Source organism: Tenrec ecaudatus, chromosome 7 (genome assembly GCF_050624435.1).
Source record: "Tenrec ecaudatus isolate mTenEca1 chromosome 7, mTenEca1.hap1, whole genome shotgun sequence".
Lineage (NCBI taxonomy): Eukaryota > Metazoa > Chordata > Mammalia > Afrosoricida > Tenrecidae > Tenrec > Tenrec ecaudatus.
Genome location: NC_134536.1, coordinates 119,532,885 through 119,553,653, shown reverse-complemented (window position 1 = coordinate 119,553,653; position 20,769 = coordinate 119,532,885). Strand labels below are relative to the sequence as shown.

Here is a 20,769-nt window from a genome sequence, read left to right as displayed (position 1 = left end):
TGATTTAGGAGACAGGGTGAAGATCTGCTTTGGAATAATCACAGCCTTGAACACCCTATGGTAAGTGGGCGAAGAGAGACATCAGACAGTGTAAGATATGACAAAATAATAATAATTTATAAATTATCATGGGTTGGTGAGGGAGGTGGGGCGGGAAGGTAGGGGAAAATTGAGGAGCTGATACCAAGGGCTCAAGTAGAAAGTAAATGTTTTGAGAATGATGATGACAACAAATGTGCCTGACACAATGGATGTACGTATGAATTGTGATAAGAGTTGTACAAGGCCCCAAGAAACTGATTTAAAAAAGAAAAAACAAAGATTGAGAGTCCCAAAATAGAAAGAAATGTTTTATATGTTAATAAATGTACAGTAAGTTAAAAAAAAGAGCAATAAGATAAGGTCTAGCTTCAGCAGGTCACTTGAAGGGATGACTGCATGCAGAGATGGTATTAATGCGTTAGCTCCTCTCTGGAACACAGCATAGATCAGTGTTGGTACAGCAACAATGCTTATATATATATATATACATATATATAATTATACAAATATATTGCTAGGCTCTATAATTATTAAGTAGTGTGATTTTAATAATATTTTGCTACATGGTTATGTTAATTGATCATTAATTATATTGTATTTTATAAAAATAAATATTATATTCTATTAAAAAGAAAAGAAAACTCTATGGGACAGTTCTCCTCTGCTTGTGTGGTCACCATGAATCAGGGTGAACTGCAAATAACCTCAGGCCACCACCCTAACCATCTACATCTACCAACTGGAGCTTCCAGCAAGTTCAGCCCAATCCAGTCATGACCAACAAAGCAGCGCTGAAGTGTATTCAAATTTGAAATGTAGGTGAAGTAGAATAGGAATATAAAAAAGAGTTGAAGCCCTTCTAGAAATGTACTCTCTCTTTTATAACGCAGGCAATGTGTATATGGCATAGCAACCAAACTCTTCAGCAGCTGCCTGGCTCAAATATATGTTGCTTTTAATGTCGGTGGCTTTCCATAATCTTGGCAATTATCCTATGTGAGTATAGTAGGTTTTGTGTCATCATCACTGAGCCAGAATTCTCAGGAGTTTGACACTTAAGATCTTGCAAGCCCCCTTGGCCTGACCTAACACAATGTAACGGCTTCCATAACGGCAGCCAATCAGTTCTCAGAAGATTAGGGCGGGTTTCAACTCCCTTACTCAGATCCTAGGCCTGATGCAATCAGGTCTAGCATGTTTCCAATATAAATTAATACTATGGAGAAGCCTGCTTACCTATTTGCTGGGTCTGTAGCTGGATCTGGCTCATTGGCATCCAGTTATTTGACTTTAGCCAAAGGTTTGGCTTGCCATATTACCAGTTGATCCTAAGAACCATCAGCAGCCTGCCAAGTAACTGCTGGCCTTAGATGCATTCACCTACCCAACCTCAAGCTTGACCTGCTGACCTTAAATTCCTTTGACTCTTAGCCACCAAGCTGGTATCTTTCTGCCCTTCTTGGGTTCATCAGCTCTGCAGTTACCTAAGTCAGGAAAGGCTTACTATCTGACACCCACAGACTTAAAACCTGCCCAGACCTGGACTTGCCCACTGCTAGAACTGTGTGAGCCATTTTATCAATACAAATTTATATATCCAATGAAGTACCCTCCTAAATAACGGAATTGTGTTAGGCAGAGGGGAACTTTTGTAGTATGCATTTTCCCCACTAGGTGAGCATCAAGCAACTCATTGTGAGTTAGTGCACCAGTGGCATCACCTGGGAAAGTTCTCTCGGTAACAGTGAATTATTTTGTAAAAGTAGTTTTGCTCAAATCTCATTTTATGTGATGGCTGATTAAAAAGAACAGCGTGTGGCTGTGAAATTTTGTTTCCTGCTCGGTAAAAATGCCGGGAAAAACTGTTGTGATGTCAAACACAGCTTACAAGGACAGCACTATAGGAAAAACTGAAGTGTATGAGTGGTTTTCTCATTTCAAAAAAGGTGAAATGTTGGTTGATGACAAACCTCATTCTGGATGTCTATCAACTTCGCAAATGGACAAAAGTGTCTACTGGTAGTACATTTGGAGTGTGTTCCTCCAGGTCAGACTGCTAATCAATCTTTCTATTTAGAGGTTCTGAAACGATAGTATAACAATGTGTGATAAAGAGGCCTGATTTGTGGCAGATGGAGGACTGGGTTTGCCACCATGACAATGCACCCGCTCACACAGCCATCTGAGTGTGCCAGTTTGGGGCAAAAAACAGCATACCTCTCTTGCCCCACGCACCTTGCTCACCTGACATTGCTCCAAGAAACTTCTTTTTTGTTTCCACGAATTCGGAGTTACAGTTGTTTGATGACTTAGAAGAGGTGAAGAAAAAAATGAGGGCAGTATTGGCAGCCATCTAAAATGATCAGTTTGAAAAATATTTCCAAGAATGAAATCTCAGATTTGACAAATGTATAAGTGGAATGGAGAGCTCTTTGAAGGTAATAAGTTTGTTTTATTTTTTTAATTTCAATATATAACTTTGAAAAAATTCCATTTTGGGGGTTATCCCCTCATATATGAAAAACCAATGAAGCTGATACATATAGATGCATGAGTGTGAGTGTGAGTGTGTGTGTGTGTGTGTGTGTGTGTAAACTTTACTGGTTTTGTTTTTCTAATGAAACTGAACACAGCCTAGGGGTTCACTGATATATCAGGCTCCTAACTGGGCCCACTATGCCTTTTCTAAGGCTCTCATTCCATGGCTTTGACCCATAATTGTTCCTATTCTAGCTAGCCTTCCAGATCACCTAAATATAAAAATTCAAATCTGTTGCAGTTCCAATTCATTGGCCATTTGAATGGGTTCAATCTAGTTTAAAGCCCAGCCACCTACTATCCTTTTATTAAACAACCACAGCTTAGCCAAGTTTGCCATCTTGAACAACTTCTATTTATCAAGGGTTCCTGGTCATTTACCAACACACCTAAACCTTTCGTGGTACAGGAAATTCATTGTGACAATGTAACCCTTGATAAATTGATAAATGTATATATTTCTTGCAAGATTAAGTGTGTTTGTTTCAATCCCCAGTTAAATAAAAAATTAAAGGGAAGAAAATTATTTGGGGTCCTTGAGAGTTAAATATTCTTCCCTCAAATTTCCCTTTGCAATACAAGCTAAATCTTTAGAAATCTATTTTTTCAAGACTACGAAGAATATTTATTTCTCTCTTTGTGTTTGGAATACCTGTTTTTGTTTTTGCTTTTCACAATTATGTCAGAATTCATTCCAGAGCTAATGAACTCATATCCCTAAAATCAGAATGGACATAAATGTCATCTCTTTTAAAAGTCCTATCTGTATGTTTTCTAATGGTACTATAACACAAATAAAACAAGTGGAGAGCTTTAAAGAACTAAAACCCAGAAATTTGTCTTCTTACTAATTTGGAAGATGATATCCCAAATCAGAGTCTGCTCCACGTTGATTTCTTCCTGGCCATAGCCCTGCATTCCTTTGTGCCCTGGCTTGCAATGAGTCCTAAGTAGACGCTATCTTTCCTAGCATATGGTTGCTTCGGTGTTTAACCTACTCTTTTGATAATTTACAGGTGATTAAGTTGAGGACAAATACTACACTGATCGACCTTCATGAGCATAACAAGAATCCTTTTCCTAACAGGGTTACACTAACAGGTATTCGTGCTGTTGGGTGCTATCAAGTCCTTTCTGCCTCCTAACAACCCTATGTACCCCAGTCAAACACTGCCCGGTCCTCGCAATGGTTTATGCCTGTACTCATGATTGCAGCCACTGGATCAATCCATCTTGTTAAGGACCTTCCTCTTTTTGCTGACCTCTACTTTACCATGAATCATGTGCTTCTCCTGGGACTAGTTTCTGTGAACACATGTCCTAAGAACCTGAGATAATTCTCCCCATTCGTGCCTCCGTGGAGCAGTCTGGCTGTATTTATTCCAAAGCAGATTTATGTGTTCTTTTGGAAGTCCATGGTATTTTCCATAATCCATGCATTGTTTCTTCTTCAGTCTTGACAACTTTCACATGTTCCTGAAGCAATTTAAAATACCATGGCTTGGTTCAGCCATACCTTAGACCTCAAAGGAACAGCCTGGCTTTTCAAATTTACATAATTCAATGTGCCCTTTATTCTCTTGACTGCAGCTTCCATGAGCTTCCATGATTGTTGATCCAAGCAAGGCAAGGTCCTTGAAAAGTTCCACCTTGGCTCCACTTGTCATGATGTGAACTATTGTTACACTTGGGAGAATGTTGGTCTTCTTTACACGGACCTGTTATCCGTGTTGATATTCAGAGGATTCACACCGGCTCGGCACAGAACTGATGCCTAATTACCTTGTTGAATTTGGTGAACGGATTGGTAGCATGTCCCTTGTAATCAGGATTCTCTCTAAAGCTGGTGGCTGTACTAGCACCCAATGAGGAAATCACAAATTTGCTTTCCTTGCCCTTTCTTAATGCTAATCTGTGCAACAGCATATTCTAACTGCCCATTGTAATGTTCATTCCATCCATAAAGATTAAAAAATTAGATGGGGCTATGCTTGTAATGTTTATTTATTCATTTCATAAAACTTGTTATACTTTTGATGAAGTACGACGATTTTATTCTCTTGTGTTTGTTACTTCAATAAACAGCCATATAATGTAAACAGGGAAAGTGCCGAACAACTGGAGGGTGAAAAGTTGTCACTCTTTCAGCATTGTGTTACACCCTAAATTCCCACGAGGTGCTATGAGTGAATTATGCAATTCCTGAAAGTGTTCAAAGAGCTAAAAATGTTGTCAGAACCATTGCTATAGGTTCAGCCGAAGCAGAAAGGGTCTTTCAGAGACAAAAACATATGTTCAGAGAAGAGAAGCCATGTGTTTCTAATAGATCAAACACAGTGATTATTCTCTGACTGGCGTACCTCTAAAGGAATGGGATGCTGCTACTCCAGTGCAAAGATAAAATAAAGGATAAATCACACAGCGGATGATGGAGGATAAAAGCAGACTATTATGAGGACACCAATTAAGAAGCAACATGGAAATGCCCGAAAGAACAGTTTGTTTGGGGTTTTTTGGTCAGGTATTATTTAATATTTTCATTAATATTTTAAGATTCTTATAATCTCATTTTTATTCTTTGATTGCTCTTATTAACTGCATGACATAATGAACTACTTCTAGGTATATATATTTTTTATACTTAAAGTAGTCCTTAGGGCAGTGAACCAATTGCTAAATTATTTGAATCCCACCACTGCTTGTAATCTGTACTTGAAGCTGCAATCCTGGATCTCTCATCAGTAAATGCCTCATGGCCTCCTCGCTTTCAGCAAGCAAGGTTGTTTATCTGCACATAACAAGTTGTTTGATAAGCCTTCCTCCAATCTGGAATGTGCATTCTTCTTCATGGAATCCACTTTTTCTGATGGTTTGTTTAGCTTACAGGTTGCATATGGGTCGTGAGAAAATACAACCCTGACACACTCTTTTCTTGCTTTAAAGCTTGTAGTATCCCTTGTTCCTTTTGCACAACTGCCTCTTGATCCATGTACAAGTGTGGAAGGAACATAATGAAGAGTTCTGGAATTTCCATTATTCTCAACGCTACCCATAGTGTGTTATGATCTACTCAGTCTAATGCCTTAGGATAGTCAATGAAACACAAGTAAACATCTTTCTGGAATTTTCTGTTTCTGCCAAGATGCATCTGATATCAGCAATGATATCCCTTGTTCCACGTTCTCTTCTGAATCTAGCTCGAACGTCTGGCAGCTCCCTGTCAATGTACTGGGGCGAGTACACTGACAGAATGATCTTCAGCAATATTTTATTTGCATGTAATATTAACAATATTTTCTACAATTTGAGTACTCTGTTGAATCATTTTTTGAATGGATATAAATATGGATCTCTTCTAGTCAGTTAGCTAAGTGGTGGTCTTCCAAATTTCCTAGCACAGACAAGTAAGTGCTTCCAGGTCTTCATCAGCTTGTTGAAACATTCTATTTGTTATTCCATCAATTCTTTGAGCCTTGTATTTGGCTAGTGCTTTCAGTGCAGCCTGAACATATTCATTCATCAACATTATATCTTGCTCATATGCTACTTCCTGAAATGAGTGGAAATCGACCAGTTCTTTGTGGTAGGGTGACTCCCTGTATTCTTTTTACCTACTTTTGATGTTTCCTGTATCATTCAATATTTTGCCCATAGAAGATTTCAACTTGAAACTTGAGTTTTTCTTGAGTTCTTTCTGTTCCAGATATGCTGAGCATACGCTTCCACTTGGGTTTTCTAGCTCTAGGTCTTTGCACACTTCATTATAATATTTCATTTTTGTCTCCTGGAGCTGCTCTTTGAGATGTTCTATTCAGTTTTTGACTTCATCTCTTTCATGTGCCTTAACTAGGCTATGAATAAGGGCAAGCATCAGTCTCTTCTGACATCCATTTTGATCTTTTCTTTCTTTCCTATCTTTTTGAAAACCCTTTCCTTTCTTACATGAATGAGGTTCTCGGTGTCTTCCCACAGCTCATCAGGGCTTCTGTCCTTCGTGTTCAATGCAGCAAATCTGTTCAGGAAATTTCTTCAAACTCAGGTGGGATGGACTCAAGGTCATATTTTGACTCTTGTGGACTTGTTTTCATTTTCTTCAGCTTCAAATTAACTTAAATATGAGCAATTATGTTGTATTTATTAAGTTTCCATGAGGGCAGATAAACATAATCCTATCACAAACAGACTTGTACTCCACGATAGACCTTGAAATGATCTTTTTGACAATCTAATGCAATTCTTTTGGATTTTGTCACTCCCATAATAGTAAACCTATTTTTTTAATTCAAAATTACCAATACCAGTCCATTTGAGCTTACTAATGCCTCACATGTTGATCGTTATTAGGTCGATTTTATTCTTGACATCTTCCAATTTTCCTAGATTACCTTTCAAGTTCTGACTATTTGTAGGTTTTTGTAGCATTTCACTTTACCTTGAATTGTGTCCCATCAGTCAATAAAGATCCGAAAGTCTCCACTTCCACAGGCTTTGCAGCATTCACATTACCCTGGTTGGTGACTTTGGGAAAACACCTCCTCATCCGTCACATCAGGTGTCTTCCAACTCAAGTGGTTCATCTTCCAGCCCTAGCTCTGACGATATTCTGCTTTCATTCATTAGACCTTCACTATGAGACAATATTTAAATGTTGTGCAAAAGATTTTCAGCAGCTACTCCCTCCAAAGAGGGGAGTCAATTCCTTCTTTGTCATCTGCTCTTAGTCTGGAAGCTCCTCTGAAACGTGTTCACTTTGGGTGACCCTGCTGGCATTTGAAATACCAGTGACACAGCTTCCAGCATCACAGCAACACACAAGGCACAGTATGACAGAATGACCTAAAGACGTAGAGATAAGGATTTCAACCCCTATGTTTGGTGGACACACTTCAACCCATAGACCATACTTTCCAAAAATTGTTCCCAACAACTTTACCTAGTTGTTTCTAAATTCCATTCAGCTAGGGGAAGTCCACATTATCAAATAAAAGATCTTATAGAACTGATTTTAAAATTTCACTCTTTAGGAAGCCAGTTGTCCCTTTCTGTGTTTTCTAGACACTTATCATCATAGACTTCATAGGTTTCTCATCTCCTGCTTGAAACCATGAGTTCCAAAGTCCCAGGAGATCATCCATTTAATGAATACAAAAAACTCATTGTATTCATTCCTAGTCAAGTGCTCTCAAACCTTTACAGAAAATTCCATTTATTTGTTGGTGTATAAACCAAACCCTCCATGGCTACTGAGCTCGCTTTGACGTATATTGATCCTATATAACATTTCCCAAGTTGTAAATGTTTAGGGAGCAACGGCCTCGTGTATTTTTCCATGGATGGACTACTGGCTTTGAACTACATATCTTTCAACCATTAGCCCAATGCCTAACCTAAAGATGGAAAGAAACACAAAGGGAAAGAAAGAGTGGAATGTGATTTGATCCACTTCCATCGATTCACATTGAGTTTCTCCTACCTTAGACCCATCATCCTCAAGTCCTGGTAACCTTCTACCTTACCAACTTATATATTGTCACCTTTTTCTTAGCTGTTATGAACACCTCCTTGATAATTGACAAGATGCTACCTAGATATCATAAAATCCACTTGGAAAATATTTCCAGAAATATTTCTACTATCTAGCTAAGTATCCAGAAGGGTTCTCTTAATTACCTTCATTAGTCTTCCGTTCCCTAGAAGTTTACTTCTCAAACTTCCATAGTTTTTTGGGATGCTGATTTTCCTAGGTGAGCCTACTTTCTGTAGTCAGACATTTCACTTCTGGAAGATACAATAATTTCCAACCACTTCCTCAATTTCTGAAGGCCCTTATAATTGACACCCTTTTCAAATAATTTTAAGTAGCTATTCAGCTTTGATTATATTCTATTTCTCTGGCACATTCACCTTCCAAGAAAGTTCCAGAAATCTGATGTCAATCTATTGGTCAAATGGCCACACACCATAGCATGCTGTGTTCCTAACTTGCCCTTTTTTGCTTCCCCTGTGTGCACTGCCCTTGCTCTCAAAGGCCTGCTCCTATCTATCGAGCACCCCCAAGCATGGCAACCCAGGTTTGGGCACGATGCAATTTCACAGGGACTCGTGGACAGCAGCAACTTTCTAGCATGTAATACAGGTAGAGAAGGAAGTTACCAAATATACCTTTACCCTAATTGGTAGTGGAATGCATTGCATTCTGAAAAGGAAATCAAAATGCAAAAGACTTATCTCACAGTAGGTAAGATGCCTTTCATTGACCATCGCCTGGGGTCAAAATTTTAAGTGAGGTCAGCGTCCATCCTTATAGGCCAAATGCCAGCAGTGACTGTGGTGGGCTCTTTTGAAAAACATCCAAAGAACATCAAGAGTCAGAGAACACCACGAAGAGAATTTACCAACCATAACTACTACAATTTCCCCGTGCCCTAAATAGCCACCAATCTCCCCGTGCCCTAAATAGCCACCAATCTCCCTCTCTTTACTGTTAATGAAGCAAAGGAGCACAAAAGTCTTTCTAATTTGGAGGAGCCAAGGGAGTCTGCATGGGCCATTAGCAGCAGAGAGCTTCATTACTAGGGGAAGAACTCTCTCGCTGAACTTCTCGTGGCTTTTATGTGCAAGAAATCAAGAGGCAACCAGTCCATTTTAAATATTAACCCTTGCCTCTGCAAAGACAAAAGGACTCTAAGCCTGCATGTTGCATTTTATTTTCTAAGAACATGATTTTTGTTCTTCTAAAAAGAGAAATACCAACCTTCTTTTAGATTCAGGGACCTGTTCCTTTAGAAATATAGCAATATCCCTCGATAAAAGTTCCCAGGCTAAGGACCAATGTACTGTAAGAGTTGCATAAACAGTTATGTAATTTAGTATCCGTGTACTTCATAGTACTGTTGAATGTCTACTGCCCACAAAGGATTTGTGAGGCAATCAGCAATAGCAATGAGAAAAATATTAACGTCCTGGTTTGTGTTTACTAGTAGCTTACTTTTCCAGGGGTTTCATGTCTCCACATACGAAAACAAGCGCTGCGTCAGCTCTAAATGCTCTCTGTTCAGACGAGATGTGAAGTACACCCTTTATAAACACACATCTCCTAATCGGATCCATCACAATAGCTAGCTGCAAAAGGTGCTGGAAGTGTCTCTTGGATATTAGTACTCGCTGCCATAATGTTGGCACAAAGAGGATAAGATCACAGTTTGGACCAGATCAGCACCTTTGTGTGGCTTAGCTTTTCCAGGGTAACTTGTGAAAAAGTTCACTCAGTTCACATCAAGTCTTGTCACAGGACCACCAGCCATCTACTGCTGATCTTCCATAAAACTGTGATGCTTCACAAGTATCATATCTTTCCAGGCGTGCCCTTATTGATTCAGAAACACTTAAACATTTCTCCTCTCAATTACAGTTAAAATGAGAAATGAAACCATACTATTGAGTTCCCCAAACTTTTAATAATCCCTAAACTCACATACAAAGTAGAACTGGAAGACAGTCAAATCATGTGATCTATTAAGTGTTGAGTTTCTGGCAGACATATCTCATTTGCAGCCCTTCATGAATTTGCAAATATATATTTCTGTCTGCTTTTTCTCAGAAATGACCAAAACAGTAATTTATTTTAAAATGTTGAGAATTAACCTGATATCTCTTTAAAGGGAATCCATGTTCCAACATCTATCATATTTGCAGCATACTTCTTTTCTATTAGGAAAACACTCCTGTCCATTCTATCTTAATTAAAAAAAGATATTATCGATGTGAAAAAAAGATATTGCCGATGTGCATAACGGCACTTCCATAAACCATTGCATTTCTCCTCTCAACCTGTAGAACTCAAGTGAAAGGATGGCTCGAGCATAAGAACCAACCCCTGTTTGTCAGTTTGTCCTACTTTGGAGATTGGTGTGTTACTATGACAACAGAAGTAATGCCACTGTTATTTGAGATACCTGCAACATCACTCATAGTGGGCAGGATTTAGCAGAGCTTCCAGACTGAGACACACCAAAAGGCCTACCACTGACTTCAGATTAGTGGTTAAGTGGCTACAATACTGGACCAAGCCTAGCAAAGATTGGGAGATGGTACAGGACAAGGCGGTGTTTTTATTCTTTCGTACTTGTACGAAAGAATACTCAAACTTGTGCTTGCCAGGAGACAGTGACAACTCAATGACACCTTAGAACAATCCAGAGGGCAATCAGTGGAACTTGCAACCTGAATGTAGATTTATCAGGGATAATTAAAAACAATTTTATGTATCAGGTAGGGAATTAAGTCATGTAGTTGAGCTGATTTATTACCGGCTCCCAAAAGCCCACTGTCAGCCCTTGTTTCCTGTCCCGTGACATCATGTTGGTAGCGTAAACCACAAAAAATAAACAAATGCTACAAATAAGGATTTTTTTCCTATTGGAAAATTGTTGAGCACTGACCAGCATATCATTGTACCCCTTTTTTATTCATGAAACTTATTGTCCATATAATATGCTGAAGGTATTCCTCCCTTTGAGGTCCACATGAATTTTAGATCTTTTTCTATTTTATTGTTGTAACTTATTTGCCAAGAAAGGCTACTGCTGGGTACTTTCCTGTATCAGAAGGTTGTTTTTCATTGTTGTTGTTGTTTATTTTTGTTTTGTTTTTGAGGACTGCAAAGATGCAATTAGTGATGCCAAGCCTATTTTATCCCTAGGAAGGTGATTATTAACAGAAAAGCTAGGCCAAATTTTCCATTTGAACTCTTCTTTACTTCTGCATGCACAAAGGCAGGGGGTGCCTCATACTTCGAACATTGACACATTAAGAGCAGTCACATTGGTAAACACTGAATGCAAGCACTCCAGGAGAGGATATTAAGCAAGATCTAAGAACCAAGGTGATCAACAAGAGCATTAACCTCTTACTTTCCAGTGGAGTGGGAAAAGCAGAAGGTGGTAGGGAACAATGAATATCTACATGCCTCACGAGCACCTTCCAAAAGAGAACTGGATAATAATAACATTGTCTCATCACAAATTCTATTGAGTGATTATGTGTTCAACATGTCATCATAATACAAGAAATAATCCCACTTACCACCATCCCACTTGTCAATAGAAAGAAAGAAGGAAAATGGACAATATTATGTAGGAACCATGAATGTTAGTTACAGCAAGGGATACTGTAAGAAATCTTGGGGAACTGTGCCAGACAAAATGACCTCTGTACAGAGTTCAGGAAACAGAACTTTATGAAGCAGTTGAGCATGGCATATAGTGCAAGGAAAGGAGGGGAGAGCGCTGTGAGATGGCGCTGTGACTATTAGTGGAGATCGGAACCAGAAGGGCCTAGAATACATTTAGAATGATGTCTTTTCTTCAGGAGGCTGGGAAAGCATCTCAAACCCAGGAGGGACAAATCGACATTTAGCAAGCTCAAAGAGAGAACACAGGCGGAAGACAAGTTAGCAACTTCTGTGGTCATCCATGTGGGGTGTCATGGACATCTGATTAGAGAAGAGGCAACTGGGAAGAAGAGGAACAGAGTCCAGAGGAATTGGGTTGCGACCCCTTTGGGGTTCAAATGACCCTTTCACATGGAGTTGCCCAATTCATAACTGTAGCAAAATTAGAGTTATGAAGCAGCAATGAAAATAATTTTATGGTTGGGGCATCTCCACAACATGAGGAACTGTATTAAAGGGTCGCAGCATTAGGAAGGTTGAGAACCACTGCTTGAGAAGATAAAATAGATCGCACTTGCTACATGACATATATGGGAAAGAAGATGAATCAGAATTGGCTGCCTAATCCTGGTGTGAGTAATTGGCAGGTGTACCTGAGTGGGATTGTGAACAATGAGAAACTCTAAATTCTAATTTTTGTTAGTTGAATTGCATTTTCCTATTAAATGTTCTAGAAAAGATATTGAAAGCCTTGCTATTCATTAAAAATAAGACGCAAGCTATATATCTAACTTAAAATGTTTATAGCAGTCATGTTAAAATAATAAAAAGAAATGGTTAAAATTAAACCTAGAATAACTAGACTGTTAGCATTTCAATATGTCGATTTATTAATTATTGAGTTATTTTATACTCTTTATTTTGTACTAAATAGTTGTGATAGAGTATGTAATTTACACTTGCAGGACACATCAATTTGACTGAGGTGCATTGAGAGTGCTTAGTGACCACGGATGGCTAGTGGAAATTTCACTGGACAATGTTGATCTTAAAGATAATTGGGCAGTTGGCTATCTGGCTGTGGGATCTAGACTAGAAGAAAAAATCCTGGAATGATCAGTGAAATTTAGCTGAAGTTGTAAGTTGTGTGTGTGTGTGTGTGTGTGTGTGTGTGTGTGTGTGTGACCACCTGGGAAAGAACAGCTCCTCACTGTATCCTAATACACACCAACATTTAAGGAACAAGTGAAGAATTTACACAAAGGGATACTTAGAAGAACACAAGAATGATAGTTGCTTCATGCAATTAGCTCTATAAAAAGAAAGCATTTATTTAAATGCTTGGATTGGTAAACTCAAGAAACATGCAGAGAACCAAAGTGTCATGCGGGGAGCTGGAGAAGGGCTGCGGAACTGAGGGCCTGACTTCCCTCGCACTAGCACCACCCCCATGTAGGGTGTACAGGGAGCTGAGATTCCCTGCTAGAGGCTCCAAACAAGAACAACCCCAGGAATCAATCAAAAGGATCTACCTATAACCCCCTCCCGGGGGATGGAGAACAGAAAAGTGGGTAAATGGAGACATCAGTCAGTTCAAGATATGAAACAATCATAATAATTGATAAATTAGCAAAGGTTCATGAGGGAGGGAGGATGGGGGAGGGAGGAGAAAGTGAGGAGCTGATACCAAGGGCTCAAGTAGAAAAAAAAATGTTTTGAAAATGATGATGGCAACAAATGTACACATGTGCCTGAGACAATGGGTGGATGGATTGTGATAAGAGTTGTATGAACGCCCAATAAAATGATTTATTAAAAATAAAAAAGAACAACCCCCAGCACACACATCTTTAGCACTGGTGTGAGAGAGAAGCATGTAAGGGCTCAGGCAGAGAAAGGTCAACATTATGTTAAGACAGACACTGGCTTGTAGACAGTGGATGTTTCCTCTTCACCAGCCTCAAACGCTGCGAACAACTGCACATGTGTACATGTTTCTGTCAACCCAACCACTAGGACTGAGGCATCGTTGTTTTTAGCTGTCATGGAGTTGGCTCTGACTCTTGGCAACACTATGCCCAACGGGAGCAGATTTAAAAAATATATTTTATTAGGGGCTCATACAACTCATCACAATCCATACATACACATACATCAATTGTATAAAGCACATCTGTACATTCTTTGCCCTAATCATTTTCTTTTTTTCATGAGCTAATTTTCAGAAGTAGGTTACCAGGACTCTTCAGGTCATTTTTATCTGGAAACCCTTGTAAAATGTGTTCAGCATCATAGCAACATGCAAACCTCCCCTGGCAGATGGGCAGTGACTGCAGAAGGGATACATTGGTCAAGAATCAAACCTGGAGGGCCAACCCTGGGAAGGAAAGAATTCTACCGCAGAACTGCCAAAGCTCTCATGAAAACCTATAAAACAGGACATACCTCGACTGGGGGCATCTGTCATTGAGGGGTAATAATAGAATGTCAACCAAACCAATGTCAAACAGAGAACGTGCAGCAAAAAGGACCAGAAAGGAGCCTACCAAGGGGAAATCACACCCCAAGGGCAGGGGCTCTAGTGGTCCTTTGCCTGGGGGGCTGTCTTATTTATGCAGCTATGTCAGTCCTCAGCTACTTTTACACCCAAGGGACCTCTTGCTGAGGGAGGGAGTAATCGTTGAAAATGAAGACAGCAGGGTGCTTGTGCCATACCAGACCTCCATCAACACACAACCCCAAAAGATCATGACTGCGAGAGCTTTGTAAATCAATTCTTAGGGTGCTTGCCCTAGGGCAGATAGCACAACAAATTAATCCTTTTTTTCCGTGAAAGGCAGCAAAGTTTGTATCTGCACTGAATTCAAATTGCTCATTAGCTCTGACATGTTCCTAATGAGGTTATAATGCTGTGGGACAAAGATCAAGTCACTGAGCACAGACAACTAGAGAGAGAGTCGTAAGATAAAGTTAGAAGGACCTTCGAAGACTGGGTCTCAAATTCTCACATGAATCACCTGGGGGTAGGTTCTGATTCACTAGGCCTGGGGTGGGGGACAAATAAACGCTAAGATGCTGCTGATGCTGCTGATGTGATGCTGGCCTATGGACCAACCTTTGAATTGCCAACGTCTTAGCAACCATCTCATTCAACTGCCTTTTTCCTAGAGGGGTAGACACAAACAGAGAGGAGAACTGTATCATTGAGAACAGGCTGAGACTTCTTTAAGGGGTCATGGGGACTGTGGGCACTCCACCATCCATGTGTGGGTCTACTTGAAGTTTAAAAAAAAAAATCCAAGGAAGTAGGAATGGCCATGTGTTCTGGATGTCTTGGGACTGAGCAGAAAGCATTTCAAGATAAGAGATTTTCATTTTAAACTGGGAAAGTGCTGGGCAGACTGTGGCTGGTTGTTCATTCTGCTAAAACCACGGAAGCCGCCAGGTGCTGTGGAATGGATGGCCACGCATGGAGACACTAGGCATAATGGGGAGCAAATTCTCTCTCTTTCTTTTCAAAGATCATTTTATTGGGGGCACTCACAGCTCTTCTAACAATCCAAAAATCCCTTGAATCAAGCACATCTGTTGCCATCATCATTTTCAAATCATTTTCTTTCTACTTGAGCCCTTGGCATCAGCTCCTCTTTTGGCCCTGCCTCCCCCACCCTCCCACCCTCTTAGATTCTTGACAAATTATACATGATTGTTACTTTTATATCTTACACCACTCACTCTCTCCACCCATATTTCTGTTGTTCATCTCCGTGGGGGTAGGTGAGGGCAGTTATACATCTGTCATTGTGATCAGTTCCCCCTTTCTCCCCGCCACCCCACTACCCCACTTCCCCTCATAGTAATGCTAGTCCCATTGCTGTTCCTGAAGGGGTTATCTATCCTGGGTTCTATGTGATGAGAGAAATCTATTGTCTGTACCAGTGTGCATGCTCTGGTCTCGCCATATTTATAAGGTAGAACTGGGGTCAGAATAGTTGTGGGGGGGAGAGCATTAAAGAACTTGAGGAATGTTGTGTGTTTTGTCATTGCTATACTGCACCGTGGCTGACTCGTCCCTTCCTTGTGACCCTTCTGTGAGGGGATGTTCAATTGCCTAATTGTCTATACATGGGCTTTGGGTCTCTGCTCCAACCCTCCTCATTCGAATTGACGTGATTGTTTGTTTTATATCTTCTGATGCCAGATACCTAATCCCATCAACATCTGATGACCACACAGGCTGCTGTGCCTCTTCCATGTGGGTTTTGTTGCTTCCCTGCTAGAGCCAAGCCTTGTCTTTAAGACATCTCTGAGTGGGTTGGGGCCACCAACCTTTCCATCACTTGAGTAACCCACCTAGTCAATGCTTGACCAAGTGGAGGCACAGTGAAAAAGAGGAAGGCCCTCATTGAAATGGATTGACATGGTGTCTGAATAACGGACGCAGATATAGGGATACCCGTGAGGATGGTGTAGGACAGAGTGGGGTTTCATTCTGCTGTGCATGCCTAGAGTCAAAATGGATCAGAAACAACTGAAGGCACATAACAACACAATAGCCCACCTTTTAAATCTGCTTAGAATATGACATCGGATCATTGTCTTATGGAAATAATAAAGCTTTGAGTGGCTGGGACCATTTAGCAGCTACATAGGTAAGCACTTAATCCTCTTCTGAAGCTCTCAAAGAATAGATGCTCGACAGGATTTCCCCAATAGGACCTTCCAAAGCTGCCTCTCCAGTCCAAGAGACCAACTCCTAGTAGGTCTCAAAGACATGAGTACTAAAGGAGTTTCAGTTAGAACCCTTGGAATAAATACCATACGAGCCCATTACATGCCTTTGAACTACATGAGGAGGTTTTACTTTCCTCATTTGTAGGAAGCAGGCAAGAAATAAATATTAAGCTTTTATAAATCTCTAAACATACATAGACAACATTCTGTGGTTAAATATCACTGGAATAACAATAAAACCCAGGCTGCGTCCTAGAGAATAAGGACATTACAATTAGCAAAAATACAAACAAGTCCTATCGTATTTCACTTCCTGAACTTGGGCCCATTCACATCAGACAGAACAATAAGCCATCTGGAAAGAAACCCACTCTACGGCTCCAGCACAAGATGTCAAGATGCTGATGCGATGTGCGGTCAAGGTGCAGGCACTTCAATCCTAACCACATCCACTCGCATTCTCTGGAATTCACCGGTTCCGGTAAGATGCCAATGTGGCCTGGTGGAATCACTTGACTTAATATTCATGAAGTTCGGATAGTTAAAACAAAGGAGAAAATAAGGGGGCCTAAATATATACAATGCATTTGAAATAGGTAAAAGAGAGACCCCTAGACACTCAGCAATCATTACCTGGAAATTAAAGAGGGCAGAAGCAATCCTATCATGCATTATAAACAGCCCAGCTGCTGACTTAATGGCAGTTTGAGCAGCATAAGCAAGGAGTCCTTGCTTCAATATTAATAGGAAATGTATCGTACGGATCCAATAGTTCATGAAATTAACAAGGAAAATGAACAGGAGTGAAGCACCTTTGCACGTAATGGGAGGCCTCAGCAATTGCTTTCCTGGAGCACACTGAACGCTTAAAAAGGGCTTGGGGAGCTTACATGCATATAAATGAGAATGGACCTTATTGGGAATTTTTTTAATGAGACTTTTAATTTAAATATATTGCAACTTCTCTGTAGGTCTCGGGTCTTTTCAAGTGGAAGGTATTAGTGCACAATATCAATGAGAGGCCACAGCTCTGAGACTGGGCCCAATGATCTCAAAAGTCAGCTGCCATTTGACTCAGCCTACCTAAAACTCATGATCTGACAGCTGTCAAAGTGTTCCCTCATCACTTTTACGCAACTAAATAGTTTCAGTGGAGAATCAAGAAAATAAGTTCCCCTCTGCAAGTCTCAATAGCCAGAATGATAGATGCATGCTTATTGACGAGCTAGATAAAGCACAGCTAATGGGACTCACAAGCCAATAGACATACGATGAAAGAGTACGTCTTCCCCGCAGACACTACCCTGGGCCAGCTGACTGAAGCTTGCATTGACCAAACAAGATGCCGGCAGAGTGTCCATTGAAGCAAGGATGTGACTTCTCTTTTTCCCAGACAGAGACCCGTCCATGTCTTCCAGAATTGCTGCATGAGGAAATGGAAATGCTACCATGTTTGGAGAGTTGGGAAACTTTAGCTGTTTGGCCTTCACAGTAAATCCACCTATAAATAGGGAGACAGAAAGACTATTAGGTCACAAAAAGCAACTATGCCCACTGGGGTGCTCTAAATACTTTAAATTGCATATTTATACAGTTTTAAAGACAACCACTTATTCATTCAAGAAAAAAAATGTTTTAAGTGTTTACTATATGCAGGGCCTCTGATAGGTGTTGGAAATACAAAGATAAACAAGACTGCCTTCATGCTGCCTGGAGCAGTGGTTTTCAACTGGGATTGAACATTAAAAACAATTTGAGGGCATTTGGGACCTACAACTGGAAGTGTGGGGGAAGAGAAAGCTATTGACAACTAGAGGGGATTTTGTGAACCATTCTACAATGTACAAGACAAAACAATAAAATTATCTAGACTTAAAAATCCACCATGTTAAGGGTGAAAAACTGTCATTTAATGAGAAATAGAGACGTAGGAGACACATTGACTAATTACTAAACCCTAAGGAGTTCTTAGAGGCAGGATGCAGGGACTGCATCACACATTGTTTTGGACATGTTAGCAGGAGAGGCTAATTCTTGGAGAAAGACATCACGCTTGGTAAAGTAGAGGGACGAGGACAAAGAGGAAAGCCTTCAACAAGAAGTGGTGACACAGTGGCTGAAACCCCACACCCAAACATCAGAAAAATTGAGGCAGGTGCAGGACTGGGTGGCAGTGTTTTGTCCTGCTGTACATAGAGGGTCACCAGGAGCCACAATAGACGTACCAGCACCTAACAACTACAAGGAGCTCTGTTGCCATAGCGGGTTACAAGTTGGGCAGCTAACCACAAAGGCAGCAGTTTGAGCCCACCAGGAGAAAGAAGAAGGTTGCTGCTCCCATAGACGTACACCCTCAGAAACTTACAGCGAAGTCCTACTCTGCCCTATAGGATCACCGTGAGTCCAAGCTGACTAGATGGCAGTGAGAAAGGGGCTATAAGCTGCCCTGGTGGCACCAAAGTTAAGCTCTTGGTGATGCCAAGAGGTCGGCCATTCAAACCCAGCTAGTGGCTGTTTCATCAGAGAGAGACCCGGTGGTCTGCTTCCATGAAGATTGCAGCCAAGAAAGCTTGATGAGCCACTTCTGTCCTGTGTGGTTATGATGAAGCAGAACATTCTAGCCAACAGCAATAATAAAGAATATTCTACCCAATAGCAATAATAAGGATGCGATCATTTAATCTTTCAATCTATCATCTCTAGATTATGGCATGCCTAATTCTATCACTAATACCTCTTTTGTGGTTTATTCTGTAGACATTTACTCTCAAAAACAGCATTCAATAATGTGGGGAAATAGTAATAATAATGCACTCTTTCATTGGTAACTCTAGAGTCATACTTCTTGGAGTCTTTGTTTCACACCCCTGTCATGTGATTCGTTGGGTCTGCTAGTCCAGTAGCCTGCAAAGGCACCACAGCAGAGCTGTTTTCATACACGCGTCCTTATCATTAAAAGGGAGCCCTGGTGGTGTATTGGGCCATGTGTTGGGCTGCTAACCACAAAGCCAGTAGTTCAAACACACCAACTGTTTACAAGGAGAAAAACGAGGCTTCCTGCTCCCATAAATATCACAGCCTGGGAAAGCCACAGTGACAGGTCTACTCTAACAGTCACTATGGGTCAGAATTGACTCAATGGTAGTGTGTTCTTTTGGTTTTTCATTAAAAGGAAAACAATTGATTATGCATCCCCCAGGACATATAGTAACAAACTGCTTTATTATATATACCATAAAATATACATGTGGCTAAGTAGTATAAAATTTCAACTATATGCATTTAAGAAAACTATCCAGGCAGCTGACATAAATTCATGGTTTCTCAGGGCTGTCAAGGTGGCTTGAGGGATGACATGGTAGAGTGAAGGATTCTTTTGTAGAGAAGTGTGATATTCTCTATGATACTAAAATAGTGAATAAGTGACAATACACATTTGTCAAACACAAAGAAGTGTACAGCATGAAGAATGAATTTTGATGCTAGAAAATTCAAAACTAAATCCACGGTGGTCAACTCGATTCCCACTCATAGCAACGCACAGGACATTTCCTTTCCACGGTCATGTGTGTTTATGGCGGCAGACTTCCACGTCTTTAGCCCATGGAGCTGCTCATAGGTTCGAACCGCTGACCTTTGGGTTAGAAGCCTAGCACCTCTGCTACGGTGCCACTAGAGTTCCTATGACCTTTAGTGAGTAATCTCGTATAAATATAAGTTCATAACATGTAGCAAATGTAGCACAAAAAAGCAAAATGTTAACAATAGGGGCAGCTAAGCCATGCAGCCACGTTCCACGGTGCCACCTGCTGCAAGTCGTCTGTAAGTCATCACACAGCACAACCTCCTATAGTGCTACACGCCGTCGCACTGGACTGCCCTGCAGTGGCGCAAGCACAATTTCGTCCTTTGATCACCTAGATGTAAACGTGTGTGTATTGTTCATCCATATCCACGTTTTGTTCCCACTACCCAGCAGGCTTTCCTTGCCTCCTCCCCTGGCAAACTTCTGCTCATCTTCCAAATGGTTGAAATCCCAATGAATTCTTACTGGATGCCCTTCCTCAGTCCCTTCATGGACCACTAACCCTGCACTTATCACACTATATGAAAATCACTGACCTCCACACTTCTCGTGCCTGGGTTACGAACTCCTTCAGGACACTCGGTGGATAAGCACTGGACTATTAATCTGAAGTGCAGTGGTTCAAATCCACTAGCTGTTCCAAGGGAGAAAGATGAGTTTATGTGCTCCTGCAGAGGCTGACAGCCTCAGAAACCTT

General features: G+C 40.6%; 1 protein-coding gene across 1 annotated transcript in view; it reads right to left on the bottom strand.

The window, feature by feature from the left end:
- The window catches only part of PKHD1 (PKHD1 ciliary IPT domain containing fibrocystin/polyductin), a 588,229-nt gene that overhangs the window by 275,370 nt on the left and 292,090 nt on the right, over nt 1-20,769 (bottom strand). The window contains exon 48 of the mRNA XM_075554069.1: nt 17,741-17,987. Within this exon, the coding sequence (XP_075410184.1) occupies nt 17,741-17,987 (247 nt within the window). The remainder of the gene's footprint in view (nt 1-17,740; nt 17,988-20,769) is intronic.